This window comes from Lytechinus variegatus, chromosome 1 (assembly GCF_018143015.1).
Source record: "Lytechinus variegatus isolate NC3 chromosome 1, Lvar_3.0, whole genome shotgun sequence".
NCBI lineage: Eukaryota > Metazoa > Echinodermata > Echinoidea > Temnopleuroida > Toxopneustidae > Lytechinus > Lytechinus variegatus.
In genome coordinates, this window is record NC_054740.1 from 14,748,688 (window position 1) to 14,775,841 (window position 27,154).

The following is a 27,154-nucleotide window of genomic DNA, read 5'->3' on the forward strand; positions in this document are numbered from 1 at the left end:
CAAATTAAGCAAGGACAATCTCCTAGCTATTTTCAATGATATGTTCTGTAAAATGCATCCGTACACTGCTACCCAACAAGGCAATGACAATATTATCACCTTCCATTATCAAGAACGTTATTTGCAAAGAATCCCCTATATTTTTAAATGCAAACTGAAAAAATTTTAATTTTGCAATACTCATAGCAAACAGGTCAAGCTGAATAACTAATTTAATTATACTCGGCTTTTGTGTATACGTGTAGTATTTGCGCTCATATTAATATACATTATATACATTATATACATGTATATTATTTGTTTTAATTGTTTTTCTTCTTAAAATTTCAATTAGCCAAAGTACCTGCTCCTGCTGCCCGCCTTCTTTCTACTTAGTGTAAACTGCACTCCTCTATCCCTCCTCTCTTCTCCCCTCACCCCTCCCCCCCTCTCATATTGTAAAACAAAATATTTTCTCACATGATCCATCAGTTACGGTTTTGTAAATTGTACAAAAAAATTGTTTGTATTCTTTTTCAAAACAAAAATTCTATTATTACGACCCAATATTTCTATGTTGTATTTTTGTAATGAAACTAAGTTCGGGGCTTACTTTTTGTAAGCTTTGCTTTTTTTGGCAAAACCCTCCGTTCTACTTTTAAATACAAACGTCATCTGTGGTAACTTTATTTATTGAATTATGTTCCTTAAATCTATGATTATGTTATATATTTCATATTACGTCTTGTAGTATTTTCGACCTTGTTATGTCATGTTTACTATATTCTGTCAATTAAGAAATGGAAAGCAATAAATCAAATTAAATAAAATAAAGTGTAAATTGGGCAAAATGAATTAAACGAAAATTGGTATTAGACCAACTGGTTATACTAAACGAAATGGTCATAGACGAACAGGTGATTACATAAAGTAATTATTGGACCAAATGGTTATTGGACCTTATGGTTGTTAGACGAAATGTTGATAGATGGAATGGCATTAGACTATAAAATTAAGGTAGACTTTGTGATGGAGTGGACGAGTTGGCAATAGATGAATTAGCAGTTTACTGCTGTGACCACACTGTGAACACTCACACTCCCACTTCGCTGCTCACAATGCCGAAATGTCCACAGCTGCTAACACTCACACTCCTACTTCGCTGCTCACACTGCAGGTGTCCACAGCTGCTGTAAGTCATGGTGAATCACACCTTAACATAGTGTGACCACACTGTGAACACTCACACTCCTACTTCCCTGCTCACAATGCCGAGGTGTCCACAGCTGCTGTAAGTCATGGTGAATCACACCTTAACATAGTGTGACCACACTGTGAACACTCACACTCCTACTTCGCTGCTAACACTGCAGGTGTCCACAGCTGCTGTAAGTCATGATGAATCACACCTTAACATAGTGTGACAACACTGTGAACACTCACACTCCTACTTCGCTGCTCACACTGCAGGTGTCCACAGCTGCTGTAAGTCATGGTGAATCACACCTTAACATAGTGTGACCACACTGTGAACACTCACACTCCTACTTCGCTGCTAACACTGCAGGTGTCCACAGCTGCTGTGAGCACTCACACTCACACTTCCCCGCTCATACCATAATGTGAAACAGTCTTCACATTGTTGAGTTTGAATATTTTAACAGTCATGGTGAGTTACACCTTCACATAACCCACAATGTGAAGTGTGAATACTCACATTGTAGAAGAATAAAATGTTTGGAACCGTCTTGCAGGCCAATATTATGATTGTGAGAATATCCCTGCTGTAAAAATTGTCTCACTGTGTCACAGTGTGGAATAGGGTGAAATGACCATAACACTGTTAAATTTGAGCACCTCAACAGTGTAAATCACACGCCATCACAACCACATAGCCCACACTGTAAACACTCATACTATACACTGAGGCAGATAGTTCTACCTCCCATCTCCCGGTCTTGGTAGAAGTGTCTGCAGTATGGAACTGTATTCACATTGTCCATTTTGAGTATTTTAAGTGTGAATCACACGACCCAGTATATGTAATCACATTGTGACCACACTGTAACTGTTCTTGAATTTCTTTTTAACACTTGGTTGAAACAGACAGGTTTGACAATTTCAGAGTGTGTTTGGAGCTGCTTTCTATTCAGTCACTGTATTAAATACAGTCGTCAAAGGGCCATTTTAGTCAAAGAATGAACACATTCATTAAAATTCAAAAGAAATGCCTCATATTTTCAATAAAATGCTATCAAAGAGAAAATAATCATTCTAAACTAAACGATTAAGAAAAAAAATTCTACGTCATTTTATAAATTCCCACATTGTGAATGCATTACTCAATGGTGCGTGTAACATTCAAAATGGCGTCTGCACAATCCGTCTGGTGCTTCTCACTCTTATCTCGCGCTGCTGTCGCTGGTCCACCACTTTTTCCGCGATGGATTTTTGAAACAAGTCCATTTCATTTTCTGGGATGAACCCAACACCTGCCATTGTTTGGGTAAGTTTAACCGGGTTTCCTCCGCCGACCAAATCAAATTAATTCATTCGGCCCCGCAATAACAGAAATGAAGTCTTCTAATCTTGTGGACGACAGTCGACTGCCCCCAACTCATCGCGAGTATTAAAACCCCGCGAAAAAGATGCGGTCCGCACTGCGGGAGACTTGAACTTGAATTTAACAATTTGATGATCACAACGGGAGGCTTTAGAGCCGGATTGCGAAATTTTCTTCATCAATCCTCTTCTGAGAATATAGAATCCATCCCCTACCCATCACAGAAGGAACGACTGACAACAAGATTAATTTAGGGGAAAAAAATCAACCTCTTTCTTCTAAATTTAAAAAAAGAAAAACATTTGGATGTTACTCACCCATTTCTCTCCTGCAATAATACTGGACGTTATCTTCCATATTATAATCCCCGTTTAATCGTGAAGCTCTCCCCCTTCAAATTCAAAACACAGCTCGATTGGTAACAGGAGATCTAACAACCAAATGGCATGGAAGTCAAATCTAGTTTCATTCCTTTTTACTCCCTTGTCTTCACAGGCGTCATGACTGGAAAGTTTGAACACTTAAACGACTTAAAGAGTTAAATACGTAAAAAAATCAGTATCGAAGAGGAAACTCCAGTTAAGTCAATCCAGTTCAACATCCAGCCTCACGAATGAGCTCAAGATTCATGTTTCTATCATGCCAGTTTATTGGCTACATAACCTGCTATCCTTCACTCGTTATGCTTTTAAAAACAACAAAATACACAACCTTCGGATGATAACAACATCATGTTTTTTTTCCTCAAATCATTGTCATGGAGGGGAAGTTTAGGTTATTGGACAAGCCGTCTGCTTTCCAGAACTTCTGCCAACTGGGAGAGGAAATCACCCAACTTGGCTAAGGTCGGTGGCAGACTGACATTTTCATCATCATCATTGCTGCCACATATCACGGGAGAGTTGGTTTCCGAAGTAGTTTTACTGTGCAACCAAACTAAACCTATCGTCACGACCTTTTTAGTCCCCAGCTTTACACCGAGAAATATCGCGGAAGTTTTGTTTCAACTTTCAAATCAGTCAGCATTGGTATAACAATAATTGCAATTTGGAATAATAGAGTTGTTACAGGTGACTGGTGACTGCTGCAACGAAAATCGCCTTCGTCCACAAATCATACTCGAGTTCCCTCGAGTGAATGCTGCACAATACTTGCCAACACATAACCATGGTATTGGTTTCCAAGCGAAGGCTTCTCGGTTGCTGGGTTACTACTTAAAAGTTTATATAATAAATGTACTGCGCCAAATTTGCATTCCCTGGTCAGGCCAATATACGATGTGCGGCGATCTTCGTAGAAGGGGAAGGGGGGGGGGCGTGTCCCACCCTCGAATAGCAGCATATGAGCGAAACTCCTACGCCTCACCCCAGCCCACCCCCAACAAATAACTCAAGAAATCGTTGCGTATATGCAGTGAATAATTTCAAAGCTTTTTTCATCATCTTCAACATTAACAAGAGGACTACGAAAAATAAATATCAAAACGAAATGCTGTGCAAAGAGAAGACCTCTACGGCAAGAACTATTCATCAAGCATCACAGATGATACTGACCACGATAAAATTGACCCCTGTTGCATAGCAACATCCATCACCATACCTAAGATTGTAGATATTAAAATACATGGATGGTGTTAGTCTAACATGAAATTCGGCAGCAAATTACATCGAGATGATCATGAGTCTTTGGAAGACGGATAATTGGTCACGAATCATGTAACGCCCTCTACGACTTCTACCGGATACCATGACTTGAACTGAGATGAAATGTTTTCACTCTATCAGTTCTCATGGTTATATGGGATATACTACAATCAGAGAAGCAAGTCCCTGCTATAATATTCCCAAACTATTAGCCTTTTCACATAGGATGAATAAACCTTCAAAGATAATTGAATCCTTGTTTTATTACTCTTGGGGCGAAGGTGAACGTGAACCATTGCTTGGGAGAGCGGACAGCAATGATGATGCCTTTAACTTGTGCATTTTAATCTAATTTATTTCGGGATGTCCGTTCCGCGTTCCAATCATTCCAGCCCACGTTCCAGCCTCTTCCAGTTGAAGTGATTAGTGAAAGTTTGCCTACTTTAATTTGCGAGAAGATGACCCGATTGACTAGCTCGATGTGATAGCGTTCAACATCGAGGTTTCGACGAGGAAGTGAAGTTGGGAATAGAAACTTGCCAACTGTTCTATCCCCAATTTTGCATCATGTTTTGGTCTATAATAGCGTATTTTAGCACCTACTTCACAGACGCTTTTTGCAGCATTGATAAATCTATTGAAAATGTCCGTCAAATCACAATAGATAGATTAGAGGTGATTGTCAAAAGTTGTTGGACCGCGGGACTGCATATATCGTCAAAGATTCGGACCGGACGAAACAGTATATGGCGTTTGTCCAGGGCGACATTGCTGTTTTCATTCACCGATTTTCGCCAAAGGCTGCTTTGTCACGAGGGCTTTTGACAATAGATCTTCTGCGTTATAGAAAGCGTATGCGAAGTGATTGCTAAAATACCATATTCGTTTACCATAAGTAGGTCTAAAAGTTAAACCAAGTAAATGTAAACGCCTTGCCGAAGGACACGAGTGTCATGGAGGGATTCGAACCTCGGACTTAGTGGTTCAAAGTCGGGAGGCTGACCCACTGAGCCATTACCCCCCCCCCCCCCCTTCTTGGCACAACAGCAAATCAAAACACCCCGAAACATAACGAAATGCCAACATTATGAGTCTGACGCTAGTACCTTGGAATCGATATTTTTAGATCTTAATGATCTCCCAATAAATTATTTATCAGGAACAATCATGACAATTACTGTGATTTGGAATTAACATTATTTTTTTTGTCACACGATGTGTATAGGCCTATAAAGACAAGATGGAAGCGAAAGTCTGTCGAGAAGAAGATTGGAAGACAGCGAGGACAGAGCCCTCAAAACTGCATTTTATCTTTATGATCTATTTTTTTTCAATTCAAAAGTCACTTCACAGTTATTAAGGTGAACTTGAAATACTTTCTATGAAGTCTACAGGATATAATTTCAATGGGAATCAATTCATGGGGGCAAAATACACATTCAAATACAAAATTATGTAAAAATATTTCAATTGTGAAGGCACAATGATGATGATGATACGTAAATCCCCGGTGCACACCACACGTTCCGACCACGAGACTGACGATTTTTTAACAATGGCACTTTGCATAAAATCTGAGAATTTCGACAAGTAAGATCATTATATTTGAAGTTTGGCATCATGCTACGAATCCTAAAATCAGAATTCTGCTTTGCCACAAAAATTTTGGTCAGAGTAAAGAGCAAATTGGCATTAAGTCGCAGCCGATGATGACGTCATTACGATTTGGAATTAAATTCGATTTATTCCTCGTGGAGTCTCGACTGGAATTTCGATTTTTATTATTTTAAATATCGCAACAGTATTCATAACTTTATCGTTAAGCCTTTATGGGTTAGAATGTTCATACAAAAAAACTACAAGAATTTCTTTGAAAGTCAGATCGCATTGGATCGCGTAGTGTTGTGCCGGGTTTACCTCGTTCCCACTCACTGTACGCGTCATGATTGAAACCGTAGTCTTTCTCGTGGGGGGTAACCGTATAGATATAGTGTTATATTGTATCAGATCATAGCAGATTGTTGTGGCAATTATACTGACCGTAAATTTTTTTTGAACGTTGCATTTATTTATCTATTTTTTTTGCGATTGGTTACGAAAGGCCAACCGTGGCTTTATGAAGATCGAAAGACTGTATATAAGATCGAGGTATAAGGAGTTCAAAGAGTTCGCAGGGATACAATACCGACTCGAAGTGCATGTGCGATTTTTTTTACAACTCCACGTGAAATTGCTCCTAATTGTAAATTTACTGGCCTACTCATCATGACGACTAGCGCCTTTAATTTTTTTAACCACAGATATGAATATAATGAGAATCGGATGCAGCCCTGCCTTTAGTGCAATTTCGTCTAGGCGGGTTCAATAGACTTGAATGTCACGACATTCGTGCTTCCTCCAAGAGCTATATTTCCAAAAGATCAGGAGCCCGTTCCAGAATCTATTGTAACTTTGCCATGATGTTAACTACCATGGAAACATGGCTCAGCAGCCAATCAAAATCAAGGTTTTCATAATAAGTTTTATTAATTATAAAGTTACCGTTATTGTTTACTTTATGACTTCTAGGAGTCATTTCAGATATTTTCTAGAAGTTAAGAAAAACGGGAGGATTTAGAAATATATATTTTTGTATTTGATGGAAAACAAAATAGTCATCAAGAAAAAAAAGAAATTTATGAATTTCATATTATAAAACGTAAGGGACAGCTGCTCACATAATTATAATAAAAAAAAACTTAAAATTCTAATAACTTTGTGAATCATTGATGAATTTTTCTGAAACCTACACCAATATATCTTAAGGATTTTTTGTCTAGTACTTTTACAGCAAACTTTTAGTGGGGGTGAACTTACCGCTTTATTTTCATTTGGTCCAAGGCCAATTCGTCTGATTGCAAACTCGTATACTATCAATTGGTCTACCATCAGTTCGTCCAATATCCACATGGTCTAAGTACCATTTCATCCACTCACCATTCCGTGTAATAACCAGTTGGTCCAATAGCCATTTAGTCCATAAACCATTTGGTCTAATTAAACTACAGTGTTAATTGTGCAAAATGAATGAAAAGAAAATGGGTATTAGACCAACTGGTTAGAAGACGAAATGGTAAGAGACGAAATGGTAATTAGACGAAGTGATGATTGGACCAAATGTTGATGGACGGAATGGCGTTAGACTACATGAAGGTATGAGGTGAGTTACCCTTTAAATTCGCGTAATGGTTATTGGACCAAATGTTGATGGACGGAATGGCGTTAGACTACATGAAAGTATGAGGTGAGTTACCCTTTAAATTCGCGTAAAATCTCCTCTATTTTAACGGAGGTTTCAATTTACAGGGTAGCATGGTTGATTTACAATCATGTCATGATTCATTGGGAGTAAAACTACTCTACTGAATTTTCTTGTGGAAGGATCACATGGGGAGGTGTGTTTTCCCACTAAATCTATTTCTTTTTAAATCTTATTCTTTGCTATATACGAGCAGCATGCCCCAATATCTAATGATTGTCATATATCTAGTATTCATTACCACCCTCCCAAAGAAATGTATTTGTTTATCGGAATTCGAAGAGCGAGCCTCTTTATCTGTCGTTATATCAATTTCAATGAAATATCAAATACGGATGGAAGAAAATCGCCACAAATAGACCGTGAATGCACGAAACTTCTCTGAATAAATAGCAATGACTATCCGCTATCACATTCTTTTCATTTTGATTACTGCGTTATTGAATCCCTCGAATTCGCGAAGCAAATATGGCGCATCACTGACGCACTTTCGTTCATTAGTACCATAGCCTGTTGACCGACTGTTTCTTAGCCCGGTAGCAATGAACCTATTTACAAGACTTGTATCTGTACATGTACAATGAAACAATCACTGTTGCCATGTCTGGCAAGCTGTGTAGAATTTGACTTGTTTTCTTTAAAAAATAATGTGGTTGCATTATGTTTGGAGCATTATCGTGTGCTATTCCTTTTCCCCTTCCGAATATTGTTGGATTGTTGGGAATAATTTGATATTTCAAATAATAACATTCAAAAGAACGGGAAATTACACTCATTTGAGTGGGTATATTATGGAAAAAGACCCACATTTTGCATTAAGGGTAAAGCGCTGGAACATTGCGAGTAATTCGGGACTCGAGATGGCGCCATAGACGCCATTCTGAGATTTGCCACACTGCCACTTTGCCACCTCTCATAGTACCGGCAACATGCATTTATCATGAGGTTACTATCTAGCGGTCAGTGACATCCTCTCATATACAGGCCGTAACTCTTTATATTCTTGTTTGAATATCAATCAAAAGTAAAACAAGAGGTATTATTCTAAAACAATGTAAAGGCCATCGCAAAACAAGGCCAGGGCATTCATTGTAAATCCATGGTCATGACCAGTGAACAAAAATCTTCAATGGATGACCCTATTGAGAAGCGCAAGGTGTCGTGGTCGTGGGAAATGATTTTCTAAACCGGGAGGTTTTATTATCAAAATGAAGAGCGAAAGTCACATACGAAAAAAATGAATATATGAAAATCATGCATACGGGCCGGGAATGAATAGATTGTTTTGACTTTTTTTTAATTATGTGTTTTATTGGTAGATTGTTTTGACTTTCTATTTTATTCTAATTCATCTCATGAAGGGACTAATCTGAGCCGAAGCTTTCGAGAGTTTATGAAGGTGATGTCGGCCCCCCTCCGTTCAACACACTTGAACACTTCTGTCCAGACATACCCTTGGTTTACGCACAATGCTAAGGGTCTGACTTTGGAGACTAAACATTTGTCGTCTAGTCTCCACCGTAGACATGGTGTATTATTTCTTTAAGGGTACAGTTTTAATGTGTGCTTGCCGGCTACGTATTACGGAGAAGATACGATAGGGGGTTTTCGCAACAGCAACGCAGACACTTTCTGGAAGGTAGAGAATCTATTGTCAAATGTCCTTCATGACAGTGGAGTCTTTGTCGAGGATCGGTGAATCGAAACGAGAGTCTCGTCCGTCTGCGACTTGTCGTCAGCTCTGAAACGTCAGACGAAACTGTTGTTCCGCATTCACCACCCTCGACAAAGACTCCATTGTGATTTGACTTGAATTTTCAATGCATTTGCTACTATGTAGGATTCATTCCCCGTCGCTGAGCGAATACTCGGTAATGTCACCAGGGAAGACCATCGACACTTTGGCTCTATATCAATAGTGCATGAACTCATAACAGAAGCCCACAATGTCACGTTAATGGGCCATCATTACTGATGATTGACTGCTGATTACTTCTTAATTACTCCACTCAACATTCCAAAACCATGCCTGTCACGAAATGACTTTCCCCTTTCCCTACAATATGAACTTCGTCTGGTTTCGTGTATATCAAGATCCATCCATGCCATGCATCCAATACTCAATTGACCAAGGGTTTATGGACTCCCTGCACTGAGTTTACAAGACTGTAACTGGGAAACCAATGGAAATATCATGCAAGAATGTACGCGAAAAAGATGTCAATAATGTCATGAAAAACGTGAAGGTGGGATGCGTAAATAGGTTCCCCCATATAGTGTAAAGGGACTATTACGTATATTCTCTTTATCATCCATTCATTCAAATAAACATTCTCCCAATTTCAGAAAATATCATTTTTTAAAATATAAATCATACAAAATTATTTTTCATCAATGAGTACAAATATAACAGATTTGTTAATAAGAAAGGCGTAATTCCATAAAAGCAAAAGTTTGCTCTCTGATATAAATCGTCCTCCACATTAACGCCATACAAGGAACACTCCCTCCTCTCAACATTTTGGAGTCGAGTCGATCCGCAGTATACAAACACCATCTTTTGAAATCTTGACAGAAATAATATTCCATGACTAACTAAGGCTATGATAACGTAATTGATCTGAACGATTAAATGCGGGGAAAATGAAATAAAAATATAATTCTGCGATTAAACTCAGAATAATAGCAATTACAGAAAATTTAATGGACGACTTGTCATTCCCACACACCACAGTTTCATTTTCAAAGCGGCTAATTTGAAACCCTCACTGGTATGTACGTGAGGAGATTACAAATGCTTAAAACTTATAATGAGAAAACTTCCTATTTTGTTTTCCCCCTTTTCCCTTGGATTCTTTATACAATTTCCCATTTGGGTTAGGTTTCCTATAACAACCCTTGGTTGAATAATTTACTCCATGTTGGTGGCGGAATTTCCGAATCCGCGTAAACGTATAATCATAATAAACTTCAAAATGTAAACATTCATTAAAACAATAAAAAAAACCAACATTCCATTACCCTACGTCGCTTTAATTTTCTAACGACTGTTGTATATCGAGTCACACTGCCGACCACCGCCGTGTTGAATTTCTTTGAAACGTTATTCTCAGTTAATTAATCTTCGGAGCAAAACACACTGTCAACGATCTCCGGCGCATAATATCAGTAACCTGCATGCGACCACACCCAGAAGAAGTTTGAATTAAGTCGTTCTTCTCAAATTATCGTCTCGGAAAGCTCCACTTAGTTCAGTTATAGTTGTGTTATTTTCATGTTCAAGTATGAATAATCGCTTTGCATTATTATCATTTAACAGGCGTTCAGCTTGTCACTGCATTAAAGGAATGACAGAATAACAGTAATAAGTTTGTTTATAGCAGGGTTATTCACATCTATATTATCGGATTATGACATCAAGCTTCCGTTGTGTGAAAATGAGATTTTGTTTTGTAATGCAGTATTATAACCTCACATATTAATTTCATAATTCATAAAGGCAATATCATAACCTTAACTTGCCCACAACTACCATTTCACCGCAATAGTTTCTACCGCAAACTAAAAGAAATAAGACCCGATGTGAACATGATTCGGGCTTTTTAGAGATTTAACAAAACTTTTTTTTTTTTACCAAAACTGAAAATACATTGTAGGCCTTAGCTATTAAAGTTAAATTAACACCTTGGTAGAATTTAAAGTGTTAACTTACGTTTGATTTTTCTTTTATTATTTGAATCAACTTGTCGTATAGTGGATTTGGTCATATAGGCCTATACTATGAGGCATTCATACATTTAGGCCTATACGTATATCTCATATAATTTGAATATATTGATTATATCTTTATTCAATCCTATTTTCCGTCATCACATTAAAATCTCGCCGATATTCTGTGATAATCTTTTGAGCAGAAAGGAACTGACTAGAAGCTCGGAGATCGGCCCGAGATTTCCTCTGCTTCCTACTATAGAATACTCCATGAACAATTTCCTTTCCCGTTTCATTTTTGCTTCTTTGAGGATGCCATAAGCGTGATAAGGTCAATCCAGGTGAAGCCCTTGGCCCTGGAACATCAATGTTAGCAATATTGATCGTTAGTTGATGACTATTTTACGGATTGAATTGATTGTTGCGTATGATCAATCGTAAAAATAAGGCCTACCATCAACAACGATAACCTCGATGTTACTGGGCCCTGATTATATCAGATTTTGAGTAAAATCCAGGGGAGTGTTTCATGAAAGAACTTGTCGGACGTTTTATCCGACAAGTCCTGTTTCATCCGACAGTTACTATGGTGACGATGCTACTCAACCAATCAAAATTAAGAAAAGTTGTCAGGTCTGACAACTTGTCGGACAAAAATGTTGATGAAACGCTCCCCTGAACACTTTGTTCTGTCCGTCCCAGCACCACCCTGGGTCCCGTTGCATAAAACGTTACCATTATAGTAACTTGCATGGAATCATTGATTCTCATTGGCTGGTGATCACGGTTACCATGGTAGTTATCATTGGATGACAAAGTTACCATTATAACTTTTATGCAACAGGGCCCTGATTTGAATAAACAAACCGCCAAACAATATAACTAATGAGATGTATTATGTTTTAAGTTAAGTATATAGGCCTATATGCGACTGCCTTTATGGAGAAGAACGTGAGTGAGAGGGGATGAGCTGCTGATGTCACACTCATTATCATTTATTATATTAACAAGGCATTCATTGTGAAATGACCGGGATGGAATAACACTTAACACGGTTTGCAGGGTTATGTGCCATAAGAGAGCCTTGCATGTAAACATTAACGTTGACCTGAAAATGACCTTAACCTTACCATGTGACCTCCGACTGCAGCAGAACATGCAGGTCCACCAAGTCCATCTACCATCCAAGTTTGGTTGAAAAGTGACTTACGGTTGCGGAGTTAGGTGTCGTAACAGTCTTGCATGTAAACTTTAACGTTGACCTGAAAATGATCTTTGACCTTACCATGTGACCTCCGACTGCAGCATAACATGCTGATCTCCCAAGTCCATCTACCATCCAAGTTTGGTTGAAAAGTGACTTACGGTTGCGGAGTTATGTGTCATAAGGTTTGTGACGGACGGACGAGGGAGGACATTTGGATGCCCAAGTCTCGCCTTCACCTCCAGTGGGCGAGAAAAAAGTATAATATTTGAATTTCATAGTTTTTATTAGTTGAAGAAGCTCTCAAACTAACGACTCAAATGTTTCACTATGCGGGTAATTGGAGAACAAAATCATATAGAACTGAAATGTCATAAGTATTCAAGCAACATTATGCGCAAGGAATTAAGAATAAGCAGGCCAAGTTTATGTCGTCGATTCTCTGCGTTTATTCCACTAAAATGAAATGCCTTCTTTCAAATGTTTCATGAGATTTTCGGCGTTGTACTTGATTTTCCTTATTTTTTGTCGAATGAAATAGGTGTTGGAGAATAACTCGACCTTTTAACGGATTAGCGTGTCTCGCCTGTGATAGGAAACCATAGAAACCTTTCCTATATAAATTTACTCTTTTCAACTTTGAAATTTCGCAAAACGAAGGTGACTGGCACTGTTATAAGTGCCTCCATTTCTATTTTCCCTATGGACTTGCCTTGGTAAATTGAACGAATTTGGGCAAGGATTCCCCTCAAATTCGCTTTATTTGAACGAAAGGGAGCTGGAGCACTCGTTGAAAGGGGCATAATAATGCTACTTGTATTCGGAAACCGGTAGGGAACCGTGGGAAAATAAAACGGGACTCCCACAACGGAGTTAAACGCGGCTTCAAAATTTGTATTCGTTTCCAACACGAAGTCGCGGAGATACCTCCATGGCTATACATGTATGCCACCAGCATTTACTTCTGGCGAGACGTTGTAACGGTATGTCGGAGATGAGGTCAAGCATTTCTTGACAGTTTGAGTGGATCTTCAATTTGTCTTATCTTTCCTCAATAATCAACCTTCGTGTAATCCCTTTTGGATTGCAGGCAGTGATGCGTTACAAGGAAAGGGATGAGTGAACGATGGTTAATAACCCCTCCAAAGTCACTGTCAAATAATATTAACTGTGCGCATCACTGGGGTACCGATCCCCCCCCCCCCCCCACGAAAAAAGGTTCCACGGCCAGGAAAGAGGAAGTAAAGTAAAGGCATAGGGCGAGATGTGATTTGTTTGATATTCCAGCAATGGCAAAAAGTTTCGCTCGCTCGCGACTGACCTTTCTCATGATTTTGAAATGTTCTCATATTATACACGTTTTCCCCCTAAGATAATTATGTTGGCTCATATCCTGGTACTACATCCCTAAAGCAAGGTTAATTATAGAAAATAGCTAATGAACGAAATGAAGAAATCATTTGAACAATTATGATTCATGGAGTTTGAGAAAAGGTAACGCATTGTATATAACCAGCTGGACGAGAGAACAAAGTGAATAAACTATTATCAAAGTAAACAAAATATCAACATTATTTTCCACATAGGAATATTGAATAGTTTATTTGATCGAATTCCGTTATATCCTGGACCTCTGGGAAAAATCGATGGATCTGAATAGAGTGTTCTTTCCGTATTTTGTTTACCTCTAAGTATTCTCATCTGTATTTCATTTTGTACACTGTACATATTTAAAAATGTTTATACGGTAAATAAAAACAAAGAAATGAAACCAAACCCAAAATGAATTTGTGCATTAGCAAATATAGTCTAAATATACATAAAGTCTCGGATATGATCATTTTAGTATCCTCGGAAATTCAAAAAGATTCCGAACACACATTTCGTAATCCATGGCTGTATACGAGATCGTTTTTCGTACATACAACTGATATTCACCCTGTCTCATTCCATTAGTTTCTACAGCCAGAGGACGAATTATTTTTGATGAAATCTATAGTCTTTGGCATCTCTTTGTCAGAATTCTAAAGGAAACTTTACCAAAAGCGACGCACCGAATTACTGATACAGATCTTGGGGCGCACAGCATGAAGAGGAGTCCCTGTCTTATCGCGGTAAATCTCCAGTTTTCTTTCTATAGCACGACCCTTTGAATAGACAGAACTGTGTGGAAGTTTATGGAGTCACTATACTAACGAGTATTCTAGATGACCGAATTACAAAAGCCCCCCTCCAAAAAAAATAATAATAAATGAATCAATCAATCAATCAATGAATAAATAAATGAAAAATGTAAAAAATATGAACAAATAAATTTTATAGAAAAAATGGTAAATTAATATTTTACTAATAAAAAATGTAAAAAAATATGAACAAATAAATTTTATAGAAAAAAATGGTAAATTAATATTTTACTAAAATATAAATTGATGGACAGGCCCAATTTGTAGCTTCCCTCGTACAGGGCTTCCTGGTATAGGCCAACATGGGTAATCCAGAATAGACCGGGAGGTGGTGTACAAAAAATTTATGCCAAGCAAAACACACAAAATCATAAAAATAGAATTGACCCTCCCCCCCAAAAAAAAGTGTCGGGACAAGGACCCATCGCCCCCCCCCCCGAATCCACCCTGTATGCTAGAGTACATCGGTTTAAACTTGATACAGCGTGTATCAGTCTTCACCTTACACGATGATCCAATTAAGCTTTCATCTTGAAATATGTCGGGGTTCCTCAAAGGCTGTTTTAGCTGAAGCTACTTGAAGATGAGTAAGTGTTAGACGTCTGTTGGTTACGCCTTGCGCTTCTCTTATGGCATTCATTAATAAAGTTATTAGATATGCAAACATCTTCCTGACTCATCTTATTGAATTTGCAAATTATAGTAGGCCTACTATTTATAAATACATCGCCCGAACACGCATCGTAATATGGTAATACGAAAACACATACTGTAAGAAAACGTCAGCGAATATGACTTTCCCGGCACCGTAGGCAAGCAAAAACGGGAAAATGTTGTTTTGATATTTAGAAGAAAAAAATCCAACAAAGAATGGAGATTATAGCAGATATTCATGTTACGATATCATGAAAATCAGAAACTAGGTGATAAAAATCAGTAATGTAATGCGACAAGAAAATGAGGGGGCCAGACAGGATGTATGTGGCGAAAGTGCCAGAAAGATACGAGCCAGCGAAGCAAGCAAGCACAATTTTTACCATTTTCAGTACAAAACTTTTACTTTTTGAAAAAATACGACATGTATACCAAGAATAGAATCATAGTTCATCAATTTCCTTTTCTCCTTTAAGTCATGATTCTTTTACTTAGTCATTTATTTATCTTTTTTTTTTTTGGGGGGGGGGGCATGGCCCCAACCTCCCACAAGAGAAATGGTGAGGTAAGATGTCAGATCACGAGTGTTTGAAAGGGTACCTAGAGGCTAGAACATACTATATTGGGGAAAATGGACAAAACTACATACAAGAACGTTTAGAAGCGAGAGGGTCAAGAAAATATGAAGTAGACAATCATACGATTATTGACAGGTGTCAATAATGTGGGGTCGTAACAGGTCTTTTAAAACGGTAGCATTTGTTTTGGGTTTTCTTATAATTAATAACAGGCAAACCGAACCCCCAAGTCCCGAAAAGTTTATGTTCCGAAGGAAGCTAATAATAAAATGGTTAATCCATAGCAAAAGCCTTGTACAGTTACGTATCAGAATCAAAATTGAAATCAGTAAAAAAAAAATCAAATTAACATTAGGTGATACTGTACGCCATTGGTAACGAAAAATAAATAATCCCATTTCATTCACTTAACTTTCCAATCAAAATACCAACCGAAATTTCAACAGTATTAAGGTAATTAATACTACCATGATGAATGATAAAAAAAAAATCATTGAACTCTTGAAGCATTAACAGGTTACTTCAGACTGCGACCTTTCAATGGCCAGGGTAGCAGGATGGCATTATATCCTGTACCTGCTTACAAGGACCGCTGGGGGAAATTACCCCACGCTGCTTACAGGTAAACCAACAAGACACCATAGGGCGATGGACTCGGAATCGGGGGCACGTTTCACAAAACCGTCGAAGGGCTAAAATCGTGAACCTTGCAGAAACAAGTGTTAATTTTATCACGTGCCATGTACGACAGTTTACCTGTACAAGGACAGGGATACCTATTGTTTGATGTCAATCATAAATGAACATGGTACATGTGTATTTTTCCAAAGTGTGTGAGAGGTCAGACAACTTGGTATATACCAGGTTGGGTACTTTACTACCAGCACCAGCTCCCTGGTAGAAAGTTACGAATATGTGTTTGTGAAACATATGATGGAATCTACATAAATGTGTGCCGGGTGAATGCAAAATGATTCAAAGTGGTGAGGGATAATACTGATTTAACAACCCTTCATCATCTTTGAAACTATGTGATGATAATAATAATAATCCGCTTTTATATAGCGCTTGATATATTGGAATGATGTGTATATGGCTTTGCAGATGGGCTTTAAATGTATTATGATCCCAATCATCGGATTCAATTAGTCATTCCTGCACACAATGTGTGCACATACTCCACTCCCTGAGGAGTATTCCATAAACAATTAGAATGTTAGAACAAAAAAATACCATTAAGAATTGTATACAAGTCATGATCACGCTACACAGCCCATGTGATGTGCTTTTATGTAAAATTAAGACTGGAGAAGTGTTGTTGAACTTTTTTTCCTTTGCTCATTGGTCTACATTTTACTTTCAGAGGGTGAATATCGAACATCCAGTTTTGCTCAAAAGGTATTGAACCCCTTCACAATATGCACTCCTTCATACTGAGTGTTGAATGTAGATAATTATATTAACACCACAATGTTCGGCGAGCCCAAAGAAACACATTTTATTTAACGTAATACTTTATCACCATCAAATATCAAAAACATGGCAGAACCCGAACACATTATTGTATGTTTATTTTCTGGTGGGGTTCACTAACTTTTGAGCAACGCTGTAAATGTTAAACTTATGCTCAGAAAATACTTGCTGAGCCATGTGGATACGATGGAGAAGCAATAGTGTTCTAGGATTACAACTCCACAGGAAGCTTTAAAGGAAGAGAGAAGAGAGAAAGAAAGTTTCATTAACCATACCTGCATCTTCGTCCTCGTCCTCAACATGGGCGCCTACATGTACATCTAGATCCAAGGAACCCTCAGTCATGGCACCAGCCTCCACTTCAGTATCTAAAGCCCCTTCATCGCTGAGCAATTGTTGCTGCTCCTCCTCTCCTACAGCTCCCAACCGTCCATCAGGTTCATCTTGCACAGCAGGCTCCTGCTGCCTTAATGGCTCTGGTTCCTGAAGCAATGGCTGTGGTTCCTGCAGTGATGGCTCTGGCTCCTGTGGTAACGATTCCTGCTCCTGCTGCAAGGGCTCCGTTTCTGGATTCTCCACCGGCAACTCTTCGCCTTCGCTTCCACCAAGATCCATTTCAGCGCCCAGTGGGATGTAACGATCCGTGAGCTGTTGGTGACCAGGTACCTCAATGTCGAGATCCAGTGATCCTTCTGTGGCGATGTCACCACCTTGTTCAACTTCAAGGTCGAGCGAACCTTCTGTCGCAATATCAACGTCATTGTCCAGGAAACCTTCACCAGTGTTGATATCTTCTGGAGGTTCTTCCATCACAGGTGTATCATCAACAAGAGGAACAGCCTCCTGAGCTTCTGGCTCGCCTTCATCCTCCTCATGCAACTCAATATCGGGATCATTCTGAATAGGACTTTCCCCTTCTCCTTCTGCATCTCCTTCTTCTTCAGGTGGTGCTGACCAGATCGCTTCGCTCAACCCAACATTTGAAGATCTGTTGAGCTCGTTGAGCTGTGCATCGAACTCTGCTTCAAGGTCTATGTCCATGCCGTTGCTGTAGTGTTCCTCGCCGCCACCGTTGGCGATGGCAGGCTCAATCTCCTCCACGTCTTTCACTTTGTTGGCATTTACCTCCATCCCGAACTCGCCATCGAAATCCATACTAACGGGATAGTCTCCCCCGTCCATGGCTTGTCTTCACGTGGGGTAAGTGCGTCTCAGCTTATATCTGCAAAATATGACAAAAGTAATACAACATTAGCTCAAGCTGAGGCTCGAAAATTATTAAAGCAAAAATCTATATCGCTAAAAGATACCTATAAAAACAAAGACAAACATACATGACTGTATATCACCATAGTTTTCTTCATATATACCCTCAGTTTGAGTCATATAAGTATTTATTCTTGAAGCATTGTTTCCTTGACATCACATGACGAAAAAATCCCAAGCACTCAAGATTATTTTTGAAGTTAATTTCATCAAAAGGCTAAGGATTACACTTCAAGTAGAATTAATTTGCTTTCCTTTCTTGTCTTTTACTTCAAGTCAGTGGGAGTAGTCAAGTGTCGTGGGATGCCCCCCCCCCCCACACAAACGTCGAAAGCTCATAACATCATCAAAGACTGCCATAGAAAATACGAACATGAAATATTTTCCTATAAAGGGGACGTCACAACCCGGACGTTTTGGTCAGACTATGCAGACGCACTCTACGTGTGCCAAGCAGTTTTCCCTTTAATCGATTCGTAACAACAAGCACTTCATTCTTGATATAATTGCATTTTAACATAAAATATCAAGAAATGAAATTCTCTACATTCTCTGTTATGAAGGGCATTTGACATCTTCTATGTTCTTAAAAGCGTCCTGCGTCACGGTGCGAAAACTACCTCGTAACCTGGCACCAAAGCAGACTTATTATGAGTCAGGCGATTGGTTAAATTGATCGATCAAGGCGACCATTACAATCGTTGATGAGTATCCATCGTCAGTGTTTAGCTCCATTTCAAATTTAGCAATGGCGTCTGCCTGGCCTAGATTACGGCGTAAATGTTTACACACACGAGTTGACTTCTAAACGTGCGTGATGTCAAGGATGAAGAAAAAATACGAAACACTCAATGATTCACGTCTCCCTGATTTAGATAACCGACACGCATCACGCATGTGCATAACTCAAGTTCAACTATTTCTCCAATTCATCCAATATCCCTTCATAATATCCAGTCACATGGATATTAAAAAAGAACATGTTTCGATACAATATGATCGAGAATGAAAGAAATCGGAAGGATTGGGGTGGGGGTATAGATGACACACGTGACATGAAACAAAGTCAGAACTGGACAATTTTTAAAAATGTTAAAAGAGAAATATCAGATTTAGCGAATGCATGTTTGTAGGGAAAATGTTACCTTTTGTGGAGGCTCCTATTTTTGTTCATTATTGTGTAAATGTCGATTTTTTTTCAGTTTGTCGGTCATGAAGCTAAATGAAACGTTTTATTAGCTTTAGTTACTAAACAATTTGTACATGTATTATTAGTCATAAAAAACGGGGATTTGAATAGAAATGGTTTATGGGAACAGGTTTCAATATTTTATACACGTTTTACCCCCCCCCCCTTACAAAAAAAGATATCAAATCAATGACACGAGATTCGAAATAAAATAAAGGAATTGTGGAATATGAAGCGGGGAAATTTGATATTGTAAGAGCATGCCTTGCGAAATAGTTTTGAAAATCCAAATACTACATATATCAAATTTCGTATTAAATTTTTGCGTTCATTGTGTATTTATATCATCTTCATTTTACTAGTATCTAAATGTAAAAATGTACTTACGGCACTTGACTGAAGGGCTTCGTTTTGTTTCTTTAAAATGTTCAATGTTATTTTCAAGATTATCACTCATGACCAACATAACGTTTTAAAACTGGTGAATATCATAATACATGCCAACTTTTCAAAACGAAATATCCTATACTAAAACAAAAAATAAAATCTTATTTGGGGCACTTAAACACTATATTATACTGCACATACTTTTAATAATTTGATTTCTGCATTTATATTGTCCTTTCGAGAAAAAAATCTTACTGGATGCTGGGTATGCTTGAATGTGAGCATCCATCGAATTTCATCATCGTATTTTATATACAAACATATATGCCTAATAACCCCAGATCATATATCATTAAATGAGCTATATAAACACTATGCCACTGTGGAAGCGTGGATGCTGGTATGTTGTACGCAAAATACAACACCCCTGGAAAACAGGTTGGTATGCTAACATGCAGAAATTTGAAGAAAAAAATCGTTCCCATGATTTTTTAGGTGACACGACATTTGTTCCGCGTTCTATTATATCAGAAGGCATCGGATTGGACTTACGTCTGTAATTGTTTTTTTTTATTCAAAATGCGAGGATTAGGATTATGGTTTTATTAAGTTACATAGGTTAGGTTTTATGCTTGGTTTATCGAGCAGATTTTCGAGCACATGTCATGAAACCCATTTTGAAACTACACGACACAAAATGTTACTCCGCACTCCCAAGGCAGCATTTGAACATTGTCACTTTGCAAGTAGGCAGCGGTCGCATGACATTATCATAAATTATAAAATGCCATATTTCAAAAAGATGACATTCACAGCGCATTGTCGCGTGACTCATCACCTAACATCAACTACTAGTAACATTCATAATTGTAATAGGATCCATTTACGAGATGCATGAGCCAGCATGTATGAATCCAACAAGGATATCATGGAAGGAACCGTTCTTTGTGACTGGTAATGAATGATTATAAAAGGGATGGTCCAGGCTGGAGATATTTATATCTCAATAAATAGAGTAAAATTCACAAAGCAAAATGCTGAAAATATGATCAAAATCTGATAACAAATAACGAAGTTATTGAATTTTAGAGATTTGCATTATTCCGGTGAAACACTTCTAGGCATGTCTGGTGGGCTGATGATGTTACATCCTCTCTTGTTCTTTTGTATTTTATTATATGAAATTAGGTTTATTCAAAATGTTTCTACTAAGAACTAAAACAATTGGATTGACAACTGATTAAGTGCATTTCTTATTTATTGCCGCTATTTGTTTCATGATGGAGACACATCATTTACACATGTATGAAAAAAAAATTATGATTTCATGTAATAACATAAGAAAAAGGAAAGAGGGGATGTGACATCATCAGCCCACCTAATAAATATTCATGACGATGTGCATATAACTGTTTTCACAAAATATTGATAAAATTTAAAATTCAATAAATTCGTTATTTGTTATCCGATTTTGATGAAATTTTCAGCATTGTGCTCTGTGAATTTTACCCTATTTATTTAGATATAAATATTTTCAGCCCGGACCAACCCTTTTAGTGTCAATGTGTTCCCAATGTAAGAATAAAAACAAAATCAAATCTCGATTACATTTCATTTTATCTTTTAAATATTGAGTAATGTATTTCTTGGCATATATTCATATACATTGACCAGCAGCACTGAAGGGGACAATTTACAATTTCATGAATTACAATAAAATTAGAGCAATTAAACCAAAAGCACCATTACAGTATTGTATTCCCTCTTCACATTTGCCAGGATTTCCAACACTATGATCCTCGATTCCTTGATAGTTTTTAAATAACAAAGCTTCAAATAAATATCTCCACTAAAAGGAATACGCCCCCCCCCCCCCTCTTTCTCCACAAAAAGGTCGAGATTATCTTTGAAACATGGCCAATTTATTTGTTTCGTATACCCAGCCTACATGTGTTTATTTACTTTGTTTTGTTTTTAACCCTTTTCTGCATTTTTTGGTGAGTCTTTGTATACACTCGAAATGAAAGATGAGCTAAGGACAGACTATTATTTCCTGATTAATCTGACACGAGCGATTATTATTTTTGGCGCGTTGTAATAAAGTGACACCTGGGAAATGCATCTTCATTTTCTCTCATTCTCTCCCTCTCTCTCTGTTTCTCCCTCCATCTCTCAGGCTACCTCTCCAATGATCATGTACTATCGTAGGACATATCGAGCTCCATGCTACAGCAACGACAGCCACACCGCAGTGAAAACGACCCCAGACCGCTCAAAGCTAATACGTTATTTCATCGGTCGGTTTGGAGTCGGTCTGGTCTAAGTGACTACCACTTTCTGAGTATATGTATCTAGAGTAGAGTACATCTCGATTACACTCATAAGATATATTAATTACAGATTAATACCTCGTACCCATTGTCGTGCAAACACCACGATTGGCCTTTCGTAACTGATCGCGATTTTTTTTAACCATTCAATTTTTTTTCTACAATCAATACGACTGCCTCGACTGATCTGATACGATATACGTGCTGATACGATCATTGCGATTACTCTACGATTAAGACCAGCGTTTCAACCGTGGCGCGAATCGTGACAGAAGGAACTGGGTATTAACAGCTACCACAGGAATTCAAAATACCATGCATCATGTTCTCTTGTAGAGCTCACCTGACCTGAAGTAGATTATAAAAGCATGCAGGTTCGGAATTCGAACTGCTTCAAAGAAACTCGGTAATACCTAGTTCCCACTCTCATCACTTTCATGATTCGCGCCACGATTGAAACCGCTTCCTAACTCTAGATCGTGGGGTAATCTCGTGATAGTTTCGGATCCTATCAGATCTTGCAGAAAAAAAAAACATTGGACGGTCCAAAACTTTTTGCAATCAACTACGAAAGGCCAATCGTACAGGAACGAGGTAAATCACCCGGTTCGTTTTGCACTTCGGATTTCTGTTTCATTCCATCTGTCTCGATTTATGCCGTTTGAAACCCTTTTACCATCCCAAGAAGACGCGAAGAGCTCTTGGCTTTGAGGAAACAGGAAGGAACCTCGCCCATACAGTCAATCTCAACCTATAAAGGATCTTCGACATCCTGTCGTGTTATATTATCACAGTTACAAACTTACAAGCACCTATCATAACACAATGACTATTTCAAATTCAGATTTATTACCTGAACATACTCAATCTACAATTAAGTATAATTTACATTGGTTATAGTTCTGGACATGACATTGAATTTTCTCAAGGACTTCGACCATTCAGTCCATCCCAATTAATCTAAGATTTTCGCCATCTTATCTTGACAACATATGGAATATTTCAATAATTTTTATTCATTATCCATTGTTTTATCTGAAGCATGATTTAATTCTGTCAGGAATTTGAGTTTACAAATATACATCGGTCGTCAAGGCTACAAGCATAAATTGTAACACTTTGAAAATTTTCTCTTACACGATATTCCTATCATGCCTATGTTCAATCTCAAATATAATTTACATGAGGTATACCGTATAGTTCTGATCATGAAATGAGGTTTGAAGAAACCTAGTCCATACAGTCAATCGAAACCTAAAGATCTTCGACATCCCATCTTCCAATAGTGTTCCATCACCATAAACATCAATGAACGCAATCATTTCATATCGAACATTTTCTTCAAGGGTTGCATCAATTGGCAATACCGAAACAGAAATCCAGTTCACTATTATATCACCAGCGAGTCCGCATAATTATACGTTCACATAGTCTCGTAATCAATTAATGACTATTCCAAACTTATTTACTTTTTAAGTTTCAAAATGACAAACATCCATGTAATTAATATGAATACAAATGATAATATCCTATCCAAGGTATACGGTTTACATATTCTTTCCTGTGCCGGATAATGATTGCATTAAATTTTAAACAAAGAGTACATGTACATGTTCTTTTAATTTATAACGTGCATTACTCTGCCCGTCACAAGTTTCCATGAAAACCAAGTTTCAACACAAGCGTAAAAAACGGAAACTGTAATTCCCCTGTAAATGAGCGATATGATAGCGAATATTATAAACAAAAAGATATCTCACTTCCAGCATAGTTGAAAGTATACGCATTAATAATATAGATACCCGCTAATCTAGCTTCCACATCACTCAAAAAATAGAACTTGGAATGAAATGGAAGCCTATATAATGGTTCTTTCAATATATTATATTGATTTAAAAGTCAATCACGTTTTATTTCGATTCAGTGCCCTTCTCATTCCAGGAAGCAACAGTATAGGATTTGGCAAAGAATATTTATTTTAAGGGGATTCTGCGAACTTGTGCCACATTAAAAAAAAAACGTTTTACTCAACCATGACAACTTTGTTTGTTATAATTATGCACCGGTGAAGTATTAAGTTCAAACGAATATAAAAAAAAATGTAAGCAATTCAGTGCTTAAAATTTGTCAAAACTCTTAACAAACCAAAGTTCAAATAGTAAACCAGGTTGCATAAAATTTAAACAGGACCGATGTTGTGCAGATACAAAAATTTCGCAATTCACAGAAGCCAGACAAATCGTGAAGTGGAAGGGGTCGACTGAAATATATATATTATTTCATTTTTTTATTTTATCAATCCCTTTCGTCCCACTTCTAAGCTCCTTTTTGCACGTCTTAAAATATTTCCTTTTGCGGAATTGGGGAGTGGGGGATTCATGATGCCCCCATGGCACCACCGTATCAAGGGAGCAACCAGACTGACATCCTGGATAAAATGGGATATCTTCACAGGGTGTGAGCACCAAAGAACAAGAAAAACCTAATGTCTCAACATATTTCAAACTTCACCTGTAACGTTCCAAGATGTCAGGACTCAGAACCTCCCCTAGTTTTTTTTTTAGTTTTGTAAGGGGACGAAAATGACTATGCTGAAATATTCAAAATCAGCTAGCCGCCCCTCCTCGATAAAAACATGGTCCAAAGAAATATCTTCAATATAATTCATAGACTGAATAGAATATCGTGACACACCTATTACATTTTACACGAACCAAATCGGTTGAAATAATAAAGGAGCACAATCTGCACAGACAACCTCGATAAATTCATTCTGCAGTTACGAAGATACGAAAAGGAAATAGTTCAAACGTTTTTTTTCCAATTTGCCTAAACTCGCATTTCAAAGAATGTAAGACCATGCAAAGTAAAATATAGACCTTATCATCAGAATCCAGAAGATCTAGGCCTAAATCCAACAGTCAACAAAATATTCCCGAATGTATAAATATTAATTGTAATCAGAATTTTCTTTTCGAAAAAAATAGGAAAACAAGGGGGCTTTTTTACTCCATCTCAAACTGGTACCAGCGTAACCATGGCAACGAAGAATCGTGACAAGTATACAGACGGTATTAAGGTAACGTGGATTTATTTCACAAGCTATCAGTCACACACCCAGGTCAGTCAAAGTTGAAATGGCGGGGAATAGAAAAGGCTTCCACACTCCTGAAATTGAAAACATTGTCACTGTCTTCTTTATCCTAGCACACTCCAGGGTCACGGTCTCCACAGTGACCCATATCACGTGACCCGGATCACGTGGTTCTCATGAAACCGAGCATTCTTTCTGGAACACAGTAATAACCTGTTCATCTCAAATAGATATCAGAAATTCCGAATATAATAAATGCGTCTCAGGGGAATCAGGGTGAAACTTGAGAGTTTTTGTAGCAATACACGGATTGGAACCCTTAGCCCCTGTTTACCTGAAAATAAAATTTTACTTTCGAAAGTTTCGATGCCGTCGAAAAAAAAATACTCGAGGTTAAAATGTACATCTGTAATCATCAGATTTTGCGTAACAGCAAATGCATAACTGCAGCCTCCGCCTTCATCATTGGCTAGTTTTTTCCCCAATTTATGCCTACAATTTATTGTACGATGACCTGTCAGGAGTCTCAGGACCTTGTCCCCTGTTTGATTTACATTCAATTGTGAAATGATCAACCAATTTAACAATAAATATGCATTTTTATATCGCATTTGATTCTGTATTCGGTGCTTTACCTTGTTCTGTATGATAATAATTCAATTTCAAGGGTGGGCACGTCGAGATCTCGGGACACGGTATATCGGTCTCAGATGGGACGGACAGGCATTTGAACCGGTGTATCTTCCAATCATCATCGATGTCCGAGGCTGGAATGCCCATCAAAGTAAACTCAATCAAACAGGACTGACTTGTGACTGTCCAGATTTCCATTTCCACTGTATCTGTCACAAGCGTTAGTCATTCCATCCCGGTACGTCCTCACTGTCAAAGCATTTCAAAGGAACAGTTCAATCATGGAGCAATTATACAGCTCCAGTTCAATCAGGGAATCATTCTAGTATGTAGGCCTACATACCTGATTTTATTTTATTTTATTTTATTTTCTGATGTCATATTTTATTTATTGTAATTAATGCTTCTTAATTTTGTTGGAAAAATTGAATAAATGAATGAATGAATGAATACCCATATATACATTACTAAATACATATATCCATGGTAAAATAATATATTCAGCATTTATGAGGCGCCGATTATCTACTGGAGTTGCCTATTCAATGTGTCTATTCGCTGAATTGCTAAGTGCATTTTTATTGGTACCCATTCACCACACCTGGGTTGGGTGCAGCACACAGTGGATCAATTATTTGCTGAAGGAAAGTACGCCATGGCTCGGATACAAACATATGACCCTCTATTTCAAAGTACCCGAGTAATAGTAGTATATTTATACATAATTAATTTAATATTTTTTAAAGCGCATAGAGTCTTTGGACTATTATGCACCATATAAATTTCAAATATTATTTTATTATCAATAATAACAACCATGCAGATCACAACGCCCCTACACACAAGACAGGTAGACGTATATGGTTCAATGAACTTCAATCACAATACAAACGTGGCTCATTATTATTGACGTCATCAATTTTCTTTTTTTGTTCAATCGTGAAAAAAACCTGAGCTGGCAAAAACATT

At 37.8% G+C, this 27,154-nt stretch overlaps 1 protein-coding gene across 1 annotated transcript in view; it reads right to left on the reverse strand.

Moving 5' to 3' along the window:
- Positions 1-27,154, reverse strand: part of LOC121406932 (sodium- and chloride-dependent glycine transporter 1-like) — a 73,540-nt gene that overhangs the window by 24,579 nt on the left and 21,807 nt on the right. Inside the window, exon 2 of the mRNA XM_041597809.1 lies at positions 17,562-18,508. Within this exon, the coding sequence (XP_041453743.1) occupies positions 17,562-18,468 (907 nt within the window). The 5' untranslated portion in view covers positions 18,469-18,508. The remainder of the gene's footprint in view (positions 1-17,561; positions 18,509-27,154) is intronic.